The 15,029-nt window shown below is 36.5% G+C and overlaps 1 protein-coding gene across 1 annotated transcript; it reads left to right on the top strand.

Annotated features, from left to right (window-relative positions):
• The first annotated feature begins 3,138 nt into the window (after positions 1-3,138).
• On the top strand, positions 3,139-5,558 carry LOC138317236 (uncharacterized). Its single transcript, XM_069258789.1, has 3 exons — positions 3,139-3,632; positions 4,059-4,551; positions 5,105-5,558. The coding sequence occupies exons 1-3, from the start codon at positions 3,262-3,264 to the stop codon at positions 5,303-5,305; spliced, it is 1,065 nt and encodes a 354-aa protein (XP_069114890.1). The 5' UTR covers positions 3,139-3,261; the 3' UTR covers positions 5,306-5,558.
• The last annotated feature ends 9,471 nt before the right edge of the window (positions 5,559-15,029 follow it).

Genomic DNA, 15,029 nt, shown 5'->3' with positions numbered 1-15,029 from the left:
GTGAAGGATGCAAAGTATATAGACAGCGTGATAAAAAGAAATTCTGACACTTTTGATCGGCCACAAGGAGTTATGGTTCCTAGTGGGGATAACGTTGTAGCCACACCACCTGATACAACTCTGACAATGAACAGCATCAAGGGGGAACATAAAGAATTAGAGAAAAGACTCTCTGTAATAAACGAGGGTTTCGAAAACGACGAAAAAGCCATGGTTAGTAATATAGATAAACACATAACCAATGAAAAAGTAGCAACCACGGTGAATCCTGATAATTCAACCAATTCAAGGAGTTTGGGTAAAAACAAATCTCAAATATTGGAAGATTCAGTCTACAGTCAAGATGAATTCGAAACAGAGAACGATTCTGTCCTAGAGCCACCATCTCAATGTGACGAAATTCCCATTACATTAATTCTATGATGCAATGTCTATAGCAGCCACCATCTCAATGTGACAAAATTCCTATCACATTGATTCTATGATGCAATGTCTATAACAAGTGTCTTAAATCAGCTGTATTTGTACAAGTTTACTACTTAATCGTACAACTCATCATTTGCTATGCAGTCAACTAGCGTTTGAACCATTTTCCTCAATGTGTCTTCACAATCATATGTATAAAATTCGATGTTATTAATATTTTGTTATGGTTAGGCATGTATATTCGCATAAAACAGGAAAGAAAGATAATTATGATGATTTTATGTGACATAGTAAAAGAGATTCACAATTGATATGGATTTATCCATATATTTTATACAATGAATAGTCGTTTAGTTTTTAGATTCCAAAGACCGTTGATTCGTGAATATTTGATTTGTGAAAGATGGCATTGGTATTAAGCTACTTTGTCACAAATTAAAGACGTTTTAAAAAGTCTATGACTTGTGTGGTTAGTGATTATTACGACGGGAGTATTTGGGTAATCCGTCATTGGACAGAAGCATTGGTCTTTTTCTAAACTAAATATAATGTTTTCATTTTACTCAAACGGTACTTCGTTACTCTGATATATACGTCTATAAATTACAGAAATTTTCAGCATTTTCCCCCTAAAAATCGATAAATGTCATAATCACAACAAGTAAATCAATTGATGGACAAAACACCTTGTAACAGTCATTTCGAATTGCACTAACCCTTGTGTAAACACATGTGTACTATAAAAAGATATATCGCATGAGTGAGGTGGGGAAAAAGAGAGGGAACCCCTCCCACACACCGAAAAGAAAATGCAGAAGAAAAGAATTAAAATTGAAAAACAAAATCAATAAATTAAAACTCCAAATATTCTGTCAACACACATTGTAACAGTTATTCTGAATTGAACTGACTCTTGTCTAAACATATGTGCATTATAAAAGGATAGATTTATGGATTTTAGCAAAAGAAGCGAGATGACCTCCAACCCCCTCCCCAATAATTAAAAAAAAATCCCGGATCCAGTAAACATCCAAAGGCTAGTTCACATGTTTATCCAGCTCCCAATAACCGTAATTATTTATTTATTTTTAGTGAAAACAACTGGGTTCGAATTATTCTCCTTCAATTTTGGATATTTCTCCCCATGAAAAAGGTGTATCATTGTGATGCCTGCTCGCATAAGTTAAAAACTACAAATATATATAATATCTGCTGAGGAGGAACAGTCACAGACTGGGCCGACACAACGGGATCCTAGGAAACAGTCCATTAGAATGAGAGGACAGGGACCGTGGGTAAAAGTCAGTAAAAGTAGTCTGACCACGCCAAAAGGCAGCAGACATGATGTCCTGGAACCAGGACCCATTATGGAGAGTCAAAAGAAGGGCTCTAACCTTATGGGCCATATCCTTGCATTTCGCCCCCAGATTGATAATTAGACTGCTCATAAGCAATCCTGATCACCTGACATATCCATCTGGAGATGTACTGGGAGGAGAAATCCTACTGACCCTGTAGTACCATCGCCCCCTTGTTATATCAAGGGAAAACCTAAGCGCCCGACTGGGACAAAGCAGACGATCATTCTCCTTCGACTCAATAGAGATTGTGAATCTTTACCAAAAAAGCAGTATCAGTGAGTAGGGTAACAGATCTAGAGCTATATCTGACCCACGAAAAGCACGAAAAGTGAATAGATAGATATCACTCCTACGGCCTGAGGAGCCCCTTTTAGTAACACAAGTGCTAGACTCCACTGTGGAGCTAACTGCCGTACCCTAGGCCTGTCCAGACTGAACCACCTAATCAAGGCAGACAAAGAGTTGGAAGACCCTAACTCTGATCTACCATGAGAATACAGTACACTGGAAATAGGCATGCGATAGCCTGCAATAGTACTAGAGGCAAGTTTGCGTTCCCTAAACAAATAGAGAAGGGAATCCGCAATCAGCTGGACAGAGGCCTTTACCTGATCAATGGTCCTGTTGATATACCAATCACAGACGATCTTCCATGACTGTTAGACGGCAGGTGAGGAAGACTTATTGATCGGGCGATGCGAGCTGACACGTCTTAAGAAAAGCCTGACTGAGCGAGGCCTCCTGAGATAGCTTCTTCCACGCTCTTGAATGGATCTTCCGGGACCGAGGCAGGAGATTGGTTCTGAGTGGGAAAACCAGAGGAATATCCACCAACAGAAACGACAAGAGCTCCGGAGTGTCTCGGTCACAGGGGCGCTATCAGAAGGAGGGGAAATGATGCCCCCGAAATTTCTATTAGAACCCTGCCCTCCAGGTTGAATGGATGGAATGCATAAGCATGTATCTACGGTGGCTGGGAGCGGACATGAAATAAATAAAATTATTGCGTGGGAACGAAATATTATTGCGTGGGAACGAAATATTATTGCGTGGGAACGAAATATTATTGCGTGGGAACGAAATATTATTGCGTGGGAACGAAATAATATTGCGTGGGAACGAAATATTATTGCGTGGGAACGAAATATTATTGCGTTCGAACGAAATATTATTGCGTGGGAACGAAATATTATTGCGTGGGAACGAAATATTATTGCGTGGGAACGAAATACTATTGCGTGCGAACGAAATATTATTGTGTTCGAACGAAATATTATTGCGTGCGAACGAAATATTATTGCGTTCGAACGAAATATTATTGCGTTCGAACGAAATATTATTGCGTTCGAATGAAATTTTATTGCGTTCGAACGAAATATTATTGCGTTCGAACGAAATAATTATTGCGTTCGAACGAAATAATTATTGCGTGGGAACGAAATATTATTGCGTGGGAATGAAAAATTACTGACAAATGGTATGGCTTCGTTACAACGTGTGTGTAAGCTCGCATAAAGGCATCATGAACTTCCAATTCATCCTCAAGCTCATTTTCGAAATGGGCTTGAAACAAAACGAAATCGTGGCGCTCTTTGATGGTATGGGGTTTTCGATATCAGAAAGACATTTGAGGCGCTTTTTATCCGAATTAAACCTAAAGAGAAGGGGACCCTATTCGAGTAGTGTTGTTGTCACAGATTTCATTCGTTCGGAATTGCAATCATCTGGTAAACTACACGGTTATCGATGGATGCATCAAAAACTACTAAACAACGGTTTAAAAGTTCGGAAGGAGGATGTGCGAAAAGTGTTACAGATTATGGACCCGGCAGGCTGTGTGTTCAGGTAGGTTGGTTCGTGTGTTTCAGATAATGATTAATAAATTGAACTGTTGTTTCGTGAGGTAAACAGTCATATCTATCGGATAGCTCGAGGTGTTTTGCTGACGTCAATCCATGACGTGACAATGCATTTTTAGCCAAAACAGCGCCCCAGATTTATATCTGATGTATTTCACTTGGGACATATCCAACCATATTACCCGTGAAAAGTCCTGTGACTAAATTGTAAATGTATTGAATGTATAAATATCATGTAATACGTAGGCACGAGTGAAATATTATATTCATCATAAAGTAAGAATTAATAATTACCGGACCTATAGTTCAGACATTATTATAATATTTTCCTTATGAACAATACAATATTAGAGATAATAAAAAAAGGTTGTTGTGAAGGGGACATGATCATGGCTTAATTGTGTTATAACAGGAGACGTAGACGGCTTTACAGACGTACTTACTTCGCAGCAGGACCGCATTTTACATGGCACATTGATGGATACGATAAAATTAAACAATTTGGATTCGCTATTAGTGGCTGTATTGACGGTTTTTCAAGGAAATTGATTTTGTTAAACGTATACCACACTAACAATGATCCACGAGTAATAGGAGGATATTTTGTGGAAGCCATGGAAGAGTATTGTGGAATGTCACAATTAGTGAGAACTGATGCTGGTACAGAAAATGTTAGAGTCAGAGAAATTTTGGAATCCGTCCAAGCAACCCACGGAGAAAAGTCTGAGTTCATTACAGGATCCAGTCATTCCAATCAAAGGATTGAATGCTTCTGGGGACATTTACGTAAACAATGTATGGAATACTGGATATGTCTCTTTCATAAATTACAAGACACTGGATCATACAATGGTGACTTCCTTGACAAGAACTTGATGCAGTTTTGTTTCATGGCAATCATTCAGGTATGATATATGAAGTTAGGTTTATTAAAAATGAATTTTTATTCAAAATTGTCTGCCTTACAAAATGTCTACGCATTTACGTTTAAAAAAGTGGCATGGCTCCTATTTCCTGGGCGTTTTTGTTAATAAGTCCATATTGATTTTCTTTGAATAGCCATTCAACCCTCTTCCCCGACAAACATGTATGATGAATGTTCTTTAGCATGTAAATTTATTTATTGCGAATAAATAAAATATATATAAATATCATCCAATATAAATGTTGTTTCAATTAAAGGTACACCAATGTATGGTAATGACGTCCACTGTTCATGTTTGTTTTAAAAGAATTCAAACCCCTGAAGATCGGCATGAGCCGAGAAAGCGCTAGGGAGGAAAAAACTGTTTTATAGTAGTGTTTTCTTTTCATGTATATATATGCTTTAGCGTAGTGTCATGAACAGTGGACGTCATTACCATACATTGGTGTACCTTTGATTGTAACAACGTTTATATTGGATGATAAATGTACCTGGTTATTGTGTATACTGTTTTTGTCACATTCATTCCGTAGGATGAATTGGATGCTACATTCCAAACGTGGAATAGCCATCAAATTCGGACAAGTGGAAGGGGACTTCCTGCTGGCAGACCAAATGTCATGATGAATGCGCCTTATCTGTACAGCTGTAGGTCCTTCCTGAAGAACGTGGAACAAAGACAGATCCAAATGTGTCGGAATTTGTGCGAGTTCAGAAAAAAATATACCATGTGATGAAAACGTCTTTGAACTATGTTGCATCCAAATGCAGGAAGATGGTTTGGTATATCCTACAAAACCGAGGGATGCTTTAGAAATGTACTTTCATCTTCGCGAGAAAATACGAAATCTGGTCACTTAGGCCGTCGACAGTGTTTATACATAGTAAATATATTTGTTGGACTTCTAACAAGCGTTTACAATAATTGTACAAGTTTGAAATACATTGCTGGACATAAATAGCACTTGATTACATGTATAACATATATGAAAGAAGTTCATGATTCTAAATGTTTCAGTCTCGTTGAAGTTGACATATAGAAAAAATGTCAAAAAGATACTTTTATAATTACTTTATAACGACTTTTAAAGATGCTCCACCGCTGACAAACGGAATTTTCCTCTATCAAAACAAGAGCAGACAAATTATTAATTTCTTCAGTTACAAAAGTTACTTTTGAGCTTCTAATTATACTTAAAGATAAAAATATTACAAATAATTTATTGCGTCCCGAAAAAATTTCCACAGCAACATGCACTATATGGAATGAAGTACCATATGCAAAATAAATTATTTATAGGTAGGGTAATTTTGTGTTAATTAGACAAATATACACACGATTAAACATAAGTTAGTGTTCAATCGATGGGTATTATTTATGCTCTGTAGGCGGTGGAGCATCTTTAATTATTAAAAAGTTATTTAGAGAAAGTGTATTGCTTATACTTTATAAAGAGGTGAAATTATCACTTTTTCAATTCACGTTTGCACCTGAATCGACTGTGCGACGACAGTTTAGTTATATCAAGTTCATTTTAGCTGAAAATAGTAAGCTATGCATTTACGTGTGAAATACATCTGTTAAAATATAAGGACACCCCTATATATAATATTTTGGACTGCACACTGACAGCTAAGGTTTTAGGGACCAAAGAGGATTCATATGAGAATTGTGGGTAAAAAAATATGCTTACAAATGTAGCAGTAAGCACATAAGGCGGGTCAAACGCTTTTATTATTCTGATGAACGTAAATCTTTATTTGACAGAAGCTCAATGTTATCGCTAAAATTTCCAAACGTTCTTATTTTGTAACATAAGGGTCGTTGTTATCAGCCGCAGGTTATTTCAAATCCATTATGATCTTCAGAAATATGTTTTCAGTTTCTTTTAACTTTTGGTAAAATTATATTATTGTGTGGTGTGATTAATCTGCTGACCAAATATGACCGAATATACAATATCTTTCTGCTCTTATGAGGGGCGGGGAACGAAAGATAGAATGGGAAATGCATGAATAAAAAAAATTAAAGTTGAAAATATGTAACACTTACCCTTTCCTAACGAATGATTATTTCATTATAGATGCAAAATTTCTTGGGATCTAATCATCATCATCATCACCATAGTCATAATCATTACACTCATCATTGCCCTCATCTTAATCAAGAGAGATTAATATTATGGATTTTATAGCTGGAGGTTGCAGTTATGCTATCTCGGTTAAATTATTTATCACCTTTACCAATACTAATATATTTCTGAATGTCATAGTTTTCTTCTTTATAGATTTTAATGAGACTACAGACAGGTTTTGTTGAAGACACTTGGATCTATAAATGTACTATTTCATGATACGTAAAATCAGATTATCAATTATATAATACATGTATTTATTGTTTGTTACACCGAAGAGGATAGTTTCTTTATAGGCCGGGATCTAGGGGGGGTCTACGTGCACCCCCCCCCCCCCCACAACTTAACGAACCAAGGTTTTTCTGAAGCCTTATGACCCACTGATAACGAAATCGAGAGGTAACATTGTATAAACTGGGATGAACTCCCGGTTATGACGTCATCAAGATGGCCGCCATCTCGTATTTCACTAAAGATTGAAAAAATAGTCATAACATTGACATTTTTTAACCGAAGAAGACAAATGAGGCATCAAAATGACCACAATAGAACAACAAATACATATCAGGACCATATAATCCAATATATGTAGTTATTTCTACGCAGGAAATGAAAAAATCGGATTTTAAGCTCAAAAATGGTATTTTTTAGCAAATTTGTCATATTTGGCTTGACGCAGCAAAAATGTTTGTCAACAGCAAACTATTATTTCTAATCAGTTATTTGACCTCTTATCAATCAGTAAAAACAACACCAACAAAAAACCAATGTTAACATTGTATAAACTCCGGTTATGACGTCATCAAGATGGCCGCCATCTCGAATTTCACTAACAATTGATAAATAGTCATAGCATTAACATTTTTCAACCGAAGTAGACAAATGAGGTATCAAAATGATCATAATAGAACATCAAATTCATATCGGGACCATATAATCCAATATATGTAGTGATTTCTACGCAGGAAATGAAAAAATAGGATTTTAAGCTCAAAAATGATAATTTTTTAGCAAATTTTTCATATTTGGCTTTAAGCAGCTATAATTGTTTCCCAACAAGAAACTATTATTCGTAATCAGTTATTTGACCTCTTATCAATTAGTAAAAACAACAACAACAAAAATATATAGAAATTCAAAAGAGAATTATTGTTATACCATCATTTGGTTTACAAAACATCACCGGGTGCGTATACAGGGTACATGATTGCTGTTTTTTCCAAACCGCTGACACTACAGTTTCCGGATGTCTTAGAACTTCCTGAAGATAACATTGGCAATTGACGATCCATATCTTAACACATTTGAATTTTAAGGTGGCTTAATATCTAAGTGGGACTTGACAATTTCCTAACAAAATCCATTTTCGTGTTCGAAAGTTTGTAGACTAGTAGCGTCTCAAAATGAATTTTTACTGCACAAAACGCCAACTTAATACCACGACACTTTCCGAAATTTGTTTCTTTTAGAAATAGCGCATCCACTGTTAACTTTATTTTTCTGTGTGTAACGTAAGGAAATGTCAGATGGTTACTGCAGTATCACATATTTCTGTCAATAGTTCTTAATGATAAGCATTATCTTTGTGCGTGCTTTCTCGCCAGAGTGTCGATGAGCTGATGAGCTGATGTGACATTACATTACCGGTTTACCATCGTGGTTCTAACTTCTCAACCGTCCATCAACCATCAAGAACATCGGGTTCGCGGATGTTGGAGCTCATCCTGTTTTCAACCTAGTGATTCACATATCGTATATGATGTTCCAGACCTCTCCGGTAGGATGGAAAAGACACCGTACCAGAGCCACATTCTGCGAAGGGTTGAGTTGCATCTCCTTAATTCGTATGAAGCACAATTCCTCATTCTTGTGAACCCTCAGTGACCATAGATGACACAGGTGAATTATTTGAGGTCATAAATGAGGTCTACAGTGAAGTTCCTCTCTTTGCCAAGTCTGGAGAGCACTGTAGAAAACTTTTTCTGGAGAGTTTTCAATGGTGTATCCACGCATTCACCAGATGCGACACAACCAGTACCTTCAAGGGACATGGGAAAGTCTGACCAATGAAAAACATTTAACATTTATGACCTCATTAAAGACCTCGAGGATATCACCTGTGCCATCTATAGTCGCACGAGTGTCCACAAGGTTGATGAATGGTGCTTGAATCATTCCACCATTCGAAGAATCTGGATCTGGTGTAATTTCCTGAGAAGTCTGAAACAGCATATACGATATATGTTAGAATCTGAAGGAGATCCCACATCCCTGAACCTGTTGTTCCTGATATAAACTCTGGCCATGGATGGGCCATGAAAGATGACAGGCTAGAACACCACTGGTAATGTAGTGTCACATCATCTCATCGACATCGAAGACGACGTTCTGGCTTTCGACGAATTGGATACTGATATCTCGATTACTCTGATTTGGACTGCATGTACCAGCTACCAGACATGCCGAGTCACGTCAGAGGATAGTGCAGTGAGGTGGGAAAGCACGCACAATGATAATGGTTATAATTGAGAACCAGTGAAAGAAATATTTGACATTGTGGTAACTATCTGACATTTTGCTAATAATATGCATAGGAAATAAACGAAACGGTGACTTGTCCTACCCGAGGCTAGATATTCTGTCAACTTTACATTCATGTTTCCTACTTATAAATCGTCAATAGTCAAACTTACTTAAGGAACTTGTAATACACCAGGAAACTGTAGTGTCAGCGGTTTGGAGTTAGAAAAATAGCATATACCCAGTATACGCACCCAGTGATGTTTTGTAAACTTAATGGTGGTATAACAATAATTCTTTTTTGTATCTCTATATATTTTATTGTTTTACTGAGTGATTAGAGGTCAAATAACTGTTTACGAATAATAGTTTCTTGTTGGGAAACAATTATAGCTGCGTAAAGCCAAATATGAAAAATTTGCTAAAAAATTATCATTTTTGAGCTTAAAATCCTATTTTTTCATTTCCTGCGTAGAAATCACTACATATATTAGATTACATGGTCCCGATATGAATTTGATGTTCTATTATGATCATTTTGATACCTCATTTGTCTACTTCGGTTGAAAAATGTTAATGCTATGACTATTTATCAATTGTTAGTGAAATTCGAGATGGCGGCCATCTTGATGACGTCATAACCGGAGCTTATACAATGTTAACATTGTTTTTTTGTTGGTGTTATTTTTACTGATTGATAAAAGGTCAAAGAACTGATTAGAAATAATAGTTTGCTGTTGACAAACATTTTTGCTGCGTCAAGCCAAATATGAAAAATTTGCTAAAAAATTACCATTTTTGAGCTTAAAATCCGATTTTTTTCATTTCCTGCGTAGAAATAACTACATATATTGGAATATATGGTCCTGATATGTATTTGTTGTTCTATTGTGGTCATTTTGATGCCTCATTTGTCTTCTTCGGTTGAAAAATGTCAATGTTATGACTATTTTTCAATCTTTAGTGAAATACGAGATGGCGGCCATCTTGATGACGTCATAACCGGAAGTTCATCCCAGTTTATACAATGTTACCTCTCGATTTCGTTATCAGTGGGTCATAAGGCTTCAGAAAAACCTTGGTTCGTTAAGTTGTGGGGGGGGGTGCAAGTAGACCCCCCCTAGATCCCGGCCTATTATTTAAGGCAAAAGGAATTAGTAATGCATCAAGTGTCCCAAAAATAGTTGTATTTGCTGAATTCCCAAATAAATGTGTTATTGTTTCTATCTCAATGTAGACAAATGAGGTATCAAAATGATCATAATAGAACATCAAATTCATATCGGGACCATATAATCCAATATATGTAGTGATTTCTACGCAGGAAATGAAAAAATAGGATTTTAAGCTCAAAAATGATAATTTTTTTAGCAAATTTTTCATATTTGGCTTTAAGCAGCTATAATTGTTTCCCAACAAGAAACTATTATTCGTAATCAGTTATTTGACCTCTTATCAATTAGTAAAAACAACAACAACAAAAATATATAGAAATTCAAAAGAGAATTATTGTTATACCATCATTTGGTTTACAAAACATCACCGGGTGCGTATACAGGGTACATGATTGCTGTTTTTTCCAAACCGCTGACACTACAGTTTCCGGATGTCTTAGAACTTCCTGAAGATAACATTGGCAATTGACGATCCATATCTTAACACATTTGAATTTTAAGGTGGCTTAATATCTAAGTGGGACTTGACAATTTCCTAACAAAATCCATTTTCGTGTTCGAAAGTTTGTAGACTAGTAGCGTCTCAAAATGAATTTTTACTGCACAACGCCAACTTAATACCACGACACTTTCCGAAATTTGTTTCTTTTAGAAATAGCGCATCCACTGTTAACTTTATTTTTCTGTGTGTAACGTAAGGGAATGTCAGATGGTTACTGCAGTATCACATATTTCTGTCAATAGTTCTTAATGATAAGCATTATCTTTGTGCGTGCTTTCTCGCCAGAGTGTCGATGAGCTGATGAGCTGATGTGACATTACATTACCGGTTTACCATCGTGGTTCTAACTTCTCAACCGTCCATCAACCATCAAGAACATCGGGTTCGCGGATGTTGGAGCTCATCCTGTTTTCAACCTAGTGATTCACATATCGTATATGATGTTCCAGACCTCTCCGGTAGGATGGAAAAGACACCGTACCAGAGCCACATTCTGCGAAGGGTTGAGTTGCATCTCCTTAATTCGTATGAAGCACAATTCCTCATTCTTGTGAACCCTCAGTGACCATAGATGACACAGGTGAATTATTTGAGGTCATAAATGAGGTCTACAGTGAAGTTCCTCTCTTTGCCAAGTCTGGAGAGCACTGTAGAAAACTTTTTCTGGAGAGTTTTCAATGGTGTATCCACGCATTCACCAGATGCGACACAACCAGTACCTTCAAGGGACATGGGAAAGTCTGACCAATGAAAAACATTTAACATTTATGACCTCATTAAAGACCTCGAGGATATCACCTGTGCCATCTATAGTCGCACGAGTGTCCACAAGGTTGATGAATGGTGCTTGAATCATTCCACCATTCGAAGAATCTGGATCTGGTGTAATTTCCTGAGAAGTCTGAAACAGCATATACGATATATGTTAGAATCTGAAGGAGATCCCACATCCCTGAACCTGTTGTTCCTGATATAAACTCTGGCCATGGATGGGCCATGAAAGATGACAGGCTAGAACACCACTGGTAATGTAGTGTCACATCATCTCATCGACATCGAAGACGACGTTCTGGCTTTCGACGAATTGGATACTGATATCTCGATTACTCTGATTTGGACTGCATGTACCAGCTACCAGACATGCCGAGTCACGTCAGAGGATAGTGCAGTGAGGTGGGAAAGCACGCACAATGATAATGGTTATAATTGAGAACCAGTGAAAGAAATATTTGACATTGTGGTAACTATCTGACATTTTGCTAATAATATGCATAGGAAATAAACGAAACGGTGACTTGTCCTACCCGAGGCTAGATATTCTGTCAACTTTACATTCATGTTTCCTACTTATAAATCGTCAATAGTCAAACTTACTTAAGGAACTTGTAATACACCAGGAAACTGTGTAGTGTCAGCGGTTTGGAGTTAGAAAAATAGCATATACCCAGTATACGCACCCAGTGATGTTTTGTAAACTTAATGGTGGTATAACAATAATTCTTTTTTGTATCTCTATATATTTTATTGTTTTACTGAGTGATTAGAGGTCAAATAACTGTTTACGAATAATAGTTTCTTGTTGGGAAACAATTATAGCTGCGTAAAGCCAAATATGAAAAATTTGCTAAAAAATTATCATTTTTGAGCTTAAAATCCTATTTTTTTCATTTCCTGCGTAGAAATCACTACATATATTAGATTACATGGTCCCGATATGAATTTGATGTTCTATTATGATCATTTTGATACCTCATTTGTCTACTTCGGTTGAAAAATGTTAATGCTATGACTATTTATCAATTGTTAGTGAAATTCGAGATGGCGGCCATCTTGATGACGTCATAACCGGAGCTTATACAATGTTAACATTGTTTTTTTTGTTGGTGTTATTTTTACTGATTGATAAAAGGTCAAAGAACTGATTAGAAATAATAGTTTGCTGTTGACAAACATTTTTGCTGCGAGTCTTACAAAAAAACATTGTGGATTTTCAGATAAACCAATTTAAAATATATACGAGTCTGTTGTAAGGATATGTTGGTTAACTCTGAATTGCAGCCATTGCAGTTTTGAACTTTTAGTAACTCGGAAAGGAGTAGAGTCCTGGTCCAACTAACATTGAATGAAAACCTGTTGAATAAGTATTTTTACCGGAAAAGAAATCAACGAAAATATGTTAACGTAACTGGAATTCCGATAACGATGATCATAAGGTAAAAGTTCAGCAAGCGCGTGAAGCACGAGCTCGAATTTAAATGTGATATTGATTGTCCAATTGGACTGCACATGTTAAATTTGCATATGACGTTTTATCACGCAAATATGTTCTACGGGCGCAGGCTGTCTTGCCCTGTCTCATCCTCACCGGAATTCCAGATATCTCTGTCTCTATAGTGTAAGACAGCTCACACCAACGGCTTGTGAAAAAGGAAAGCAATCAGAATCTTCTATCATTTTGTCACCACGTATTGCAGAAAGATAATCGAAATGGAGTCCAATTCGGCAGGGTTATCTCATCCCGACTGTATGATTTTATCAATCATTTTAACTTCAACATTTGGGTTAAGATCCATGTAAGATACTACATTCATTAATAATCTTGTACCAAACAAAGTTGTGTCTTACCCTTCTGAAGGCAATTGTCGGTGATTCTATATCGGCGGCTACAAAATCACTTGAGTCCTGGAATATACATAGAAATAACATGCAATCGATTTTAATTTGATCAAAAACAGATTACTAGTAAACCTTCCTATCTTAAATCGATAGATTTGGGGTCAAAATGGGTCCAAACGATACATAGTTCTTTAATATACATGGACTTACTTCTGGATTAGGAACATGTGTCTGATCCTTTTTCTTTGTAGCCATATAAACTCTAAGAATTTTAACCTTCGTGGCCTCATATAGTTCTGCTACTATCAACTTGTTTTCAATAGTTTTGTGGTTACAATCAATGATTTCGAATGAAAAGCCATTCCTCTGTCCTAGTGGAGAGGCTCCACTTCCATCAAAAAAGATGTCTTGTGCATCTGTTAATATCTTGGAGACATTGGTTGATCCGTCGTACGAATAATGACGCACACCTCCCCCTTTGGGGGCTTTAACTTGTTTGTATGTTTGATGGAATGTATCGAAATTCATCCACCCCACTTCAACTCTCCTTTGCTTTTTCTTTGCGTGTTTATTTCCTTGCTGCTTCCATGCTCTCATTTGGTGCTCAGAACTTGATGGCGTGTTTTTGCTTTTTGTACGTTTAGGGCAGATATCCATCTCTTCAAAAACTCTCTCTGCCAGTGTTCTCTTCCTATCATCTGTGTTCTCAGTTGATGCCTTCAGGAAGGCCAACAAAGCGATTCTGTCCTCATATCTTGGTAAATATTTGGTGAGTTCTTCGTCACTCATTAATAGAATCACCTCTTCGTCAACCTGGAATAGACATAAAATATATTCGTATGGAACTTGTTAGAATTTAACTAAGGTTTTGTAGTTTGTTTCGTTGTTTAACATATCATTGTTGGCAAAGTTTACGCACGGCAGACGGCGGACAGCGTACGACGATGGATGAAACATGATGACTAAAAATATATTAATTTGGGCGACATAACACTGATTATCATCGAAATGGCAAAAATTTACATGATACGTGAACAATCATGCAGAAATCGTTCCCTCCAGTGATGTACATACGGCACATCGTGTAACGTAAGCGTTATTACAATAACATTTCAAAGAAAATACATATCCAATATAAAAATCAAGGATGTTTGTTGAGGTCTATGCTGTTATAGCGCCCTGGTTGAAATAATGACCGGGGACGTTCACAGTAATTGATATAATAAAAAATTGAAAATATATCTACAAATAGATGATAAAGCGTGCTAAATATGATATGCAAAGGTACTGTATTAAAAACCGATTTTCATTCAATTTCATCGTTGACATAAATCATGACTAGGCCGTTTGATATTTTTGTCAAAATACTGACAACTCAAATATAGTGTCGATGTTTGACACAGTACCACTTACATTTTGTACTTACAGGGGAATTTGATAAAAATATAAGCACCAAAAACGACTTTTACACAATTGTTGAAACATAAAACTTAAAAGTTTTCTGCCTTTC

Source organism: Argopecten irradians, chromosome 3 (assembly GCF_041381155.1).
Source record: "Argopecten irradians isolate NY chromosome 3, Ai_NY, whole genome shotgun sequence".
In the NCBI taxonomy this organism is placed as follows: Eukaryota; Metazoa; Mollusca; class Bivalvia; order Pectinida; family Pectinidae; genus Argopecten; species Argopecten irradians.
The sequence above is the reverse complement of the archived record's forward strand: the minus strand, read 5'-3'. Positions and strand labels throughout refer to the sequence as shown.

Excerpts from the sequence above, each read along its gene's own strand:
- LOC138317236 (XM_069258789.1), top strand. The coding sequence starts at position 3,262 with ATGGTATGGCTTCGTTACAACGTGTGTGTAAGCTCGCATAAAGGCATC. Across the intron at positions 3,633-4,058 it reads CCGGCAGGCTGTGTGTTCAG|GAGACGTAGACGGCTTTACA; the intron begins GTAGGTTGGTTC and ends GTGTTATAACAG. Across the intron at positions 4,552-5,104 it reads GTTTCATGGCAATCATTCAG|GATGAATTGGATGCTACATT; the intron begins GTATGATATATG and ends TTCATTCCGTAG.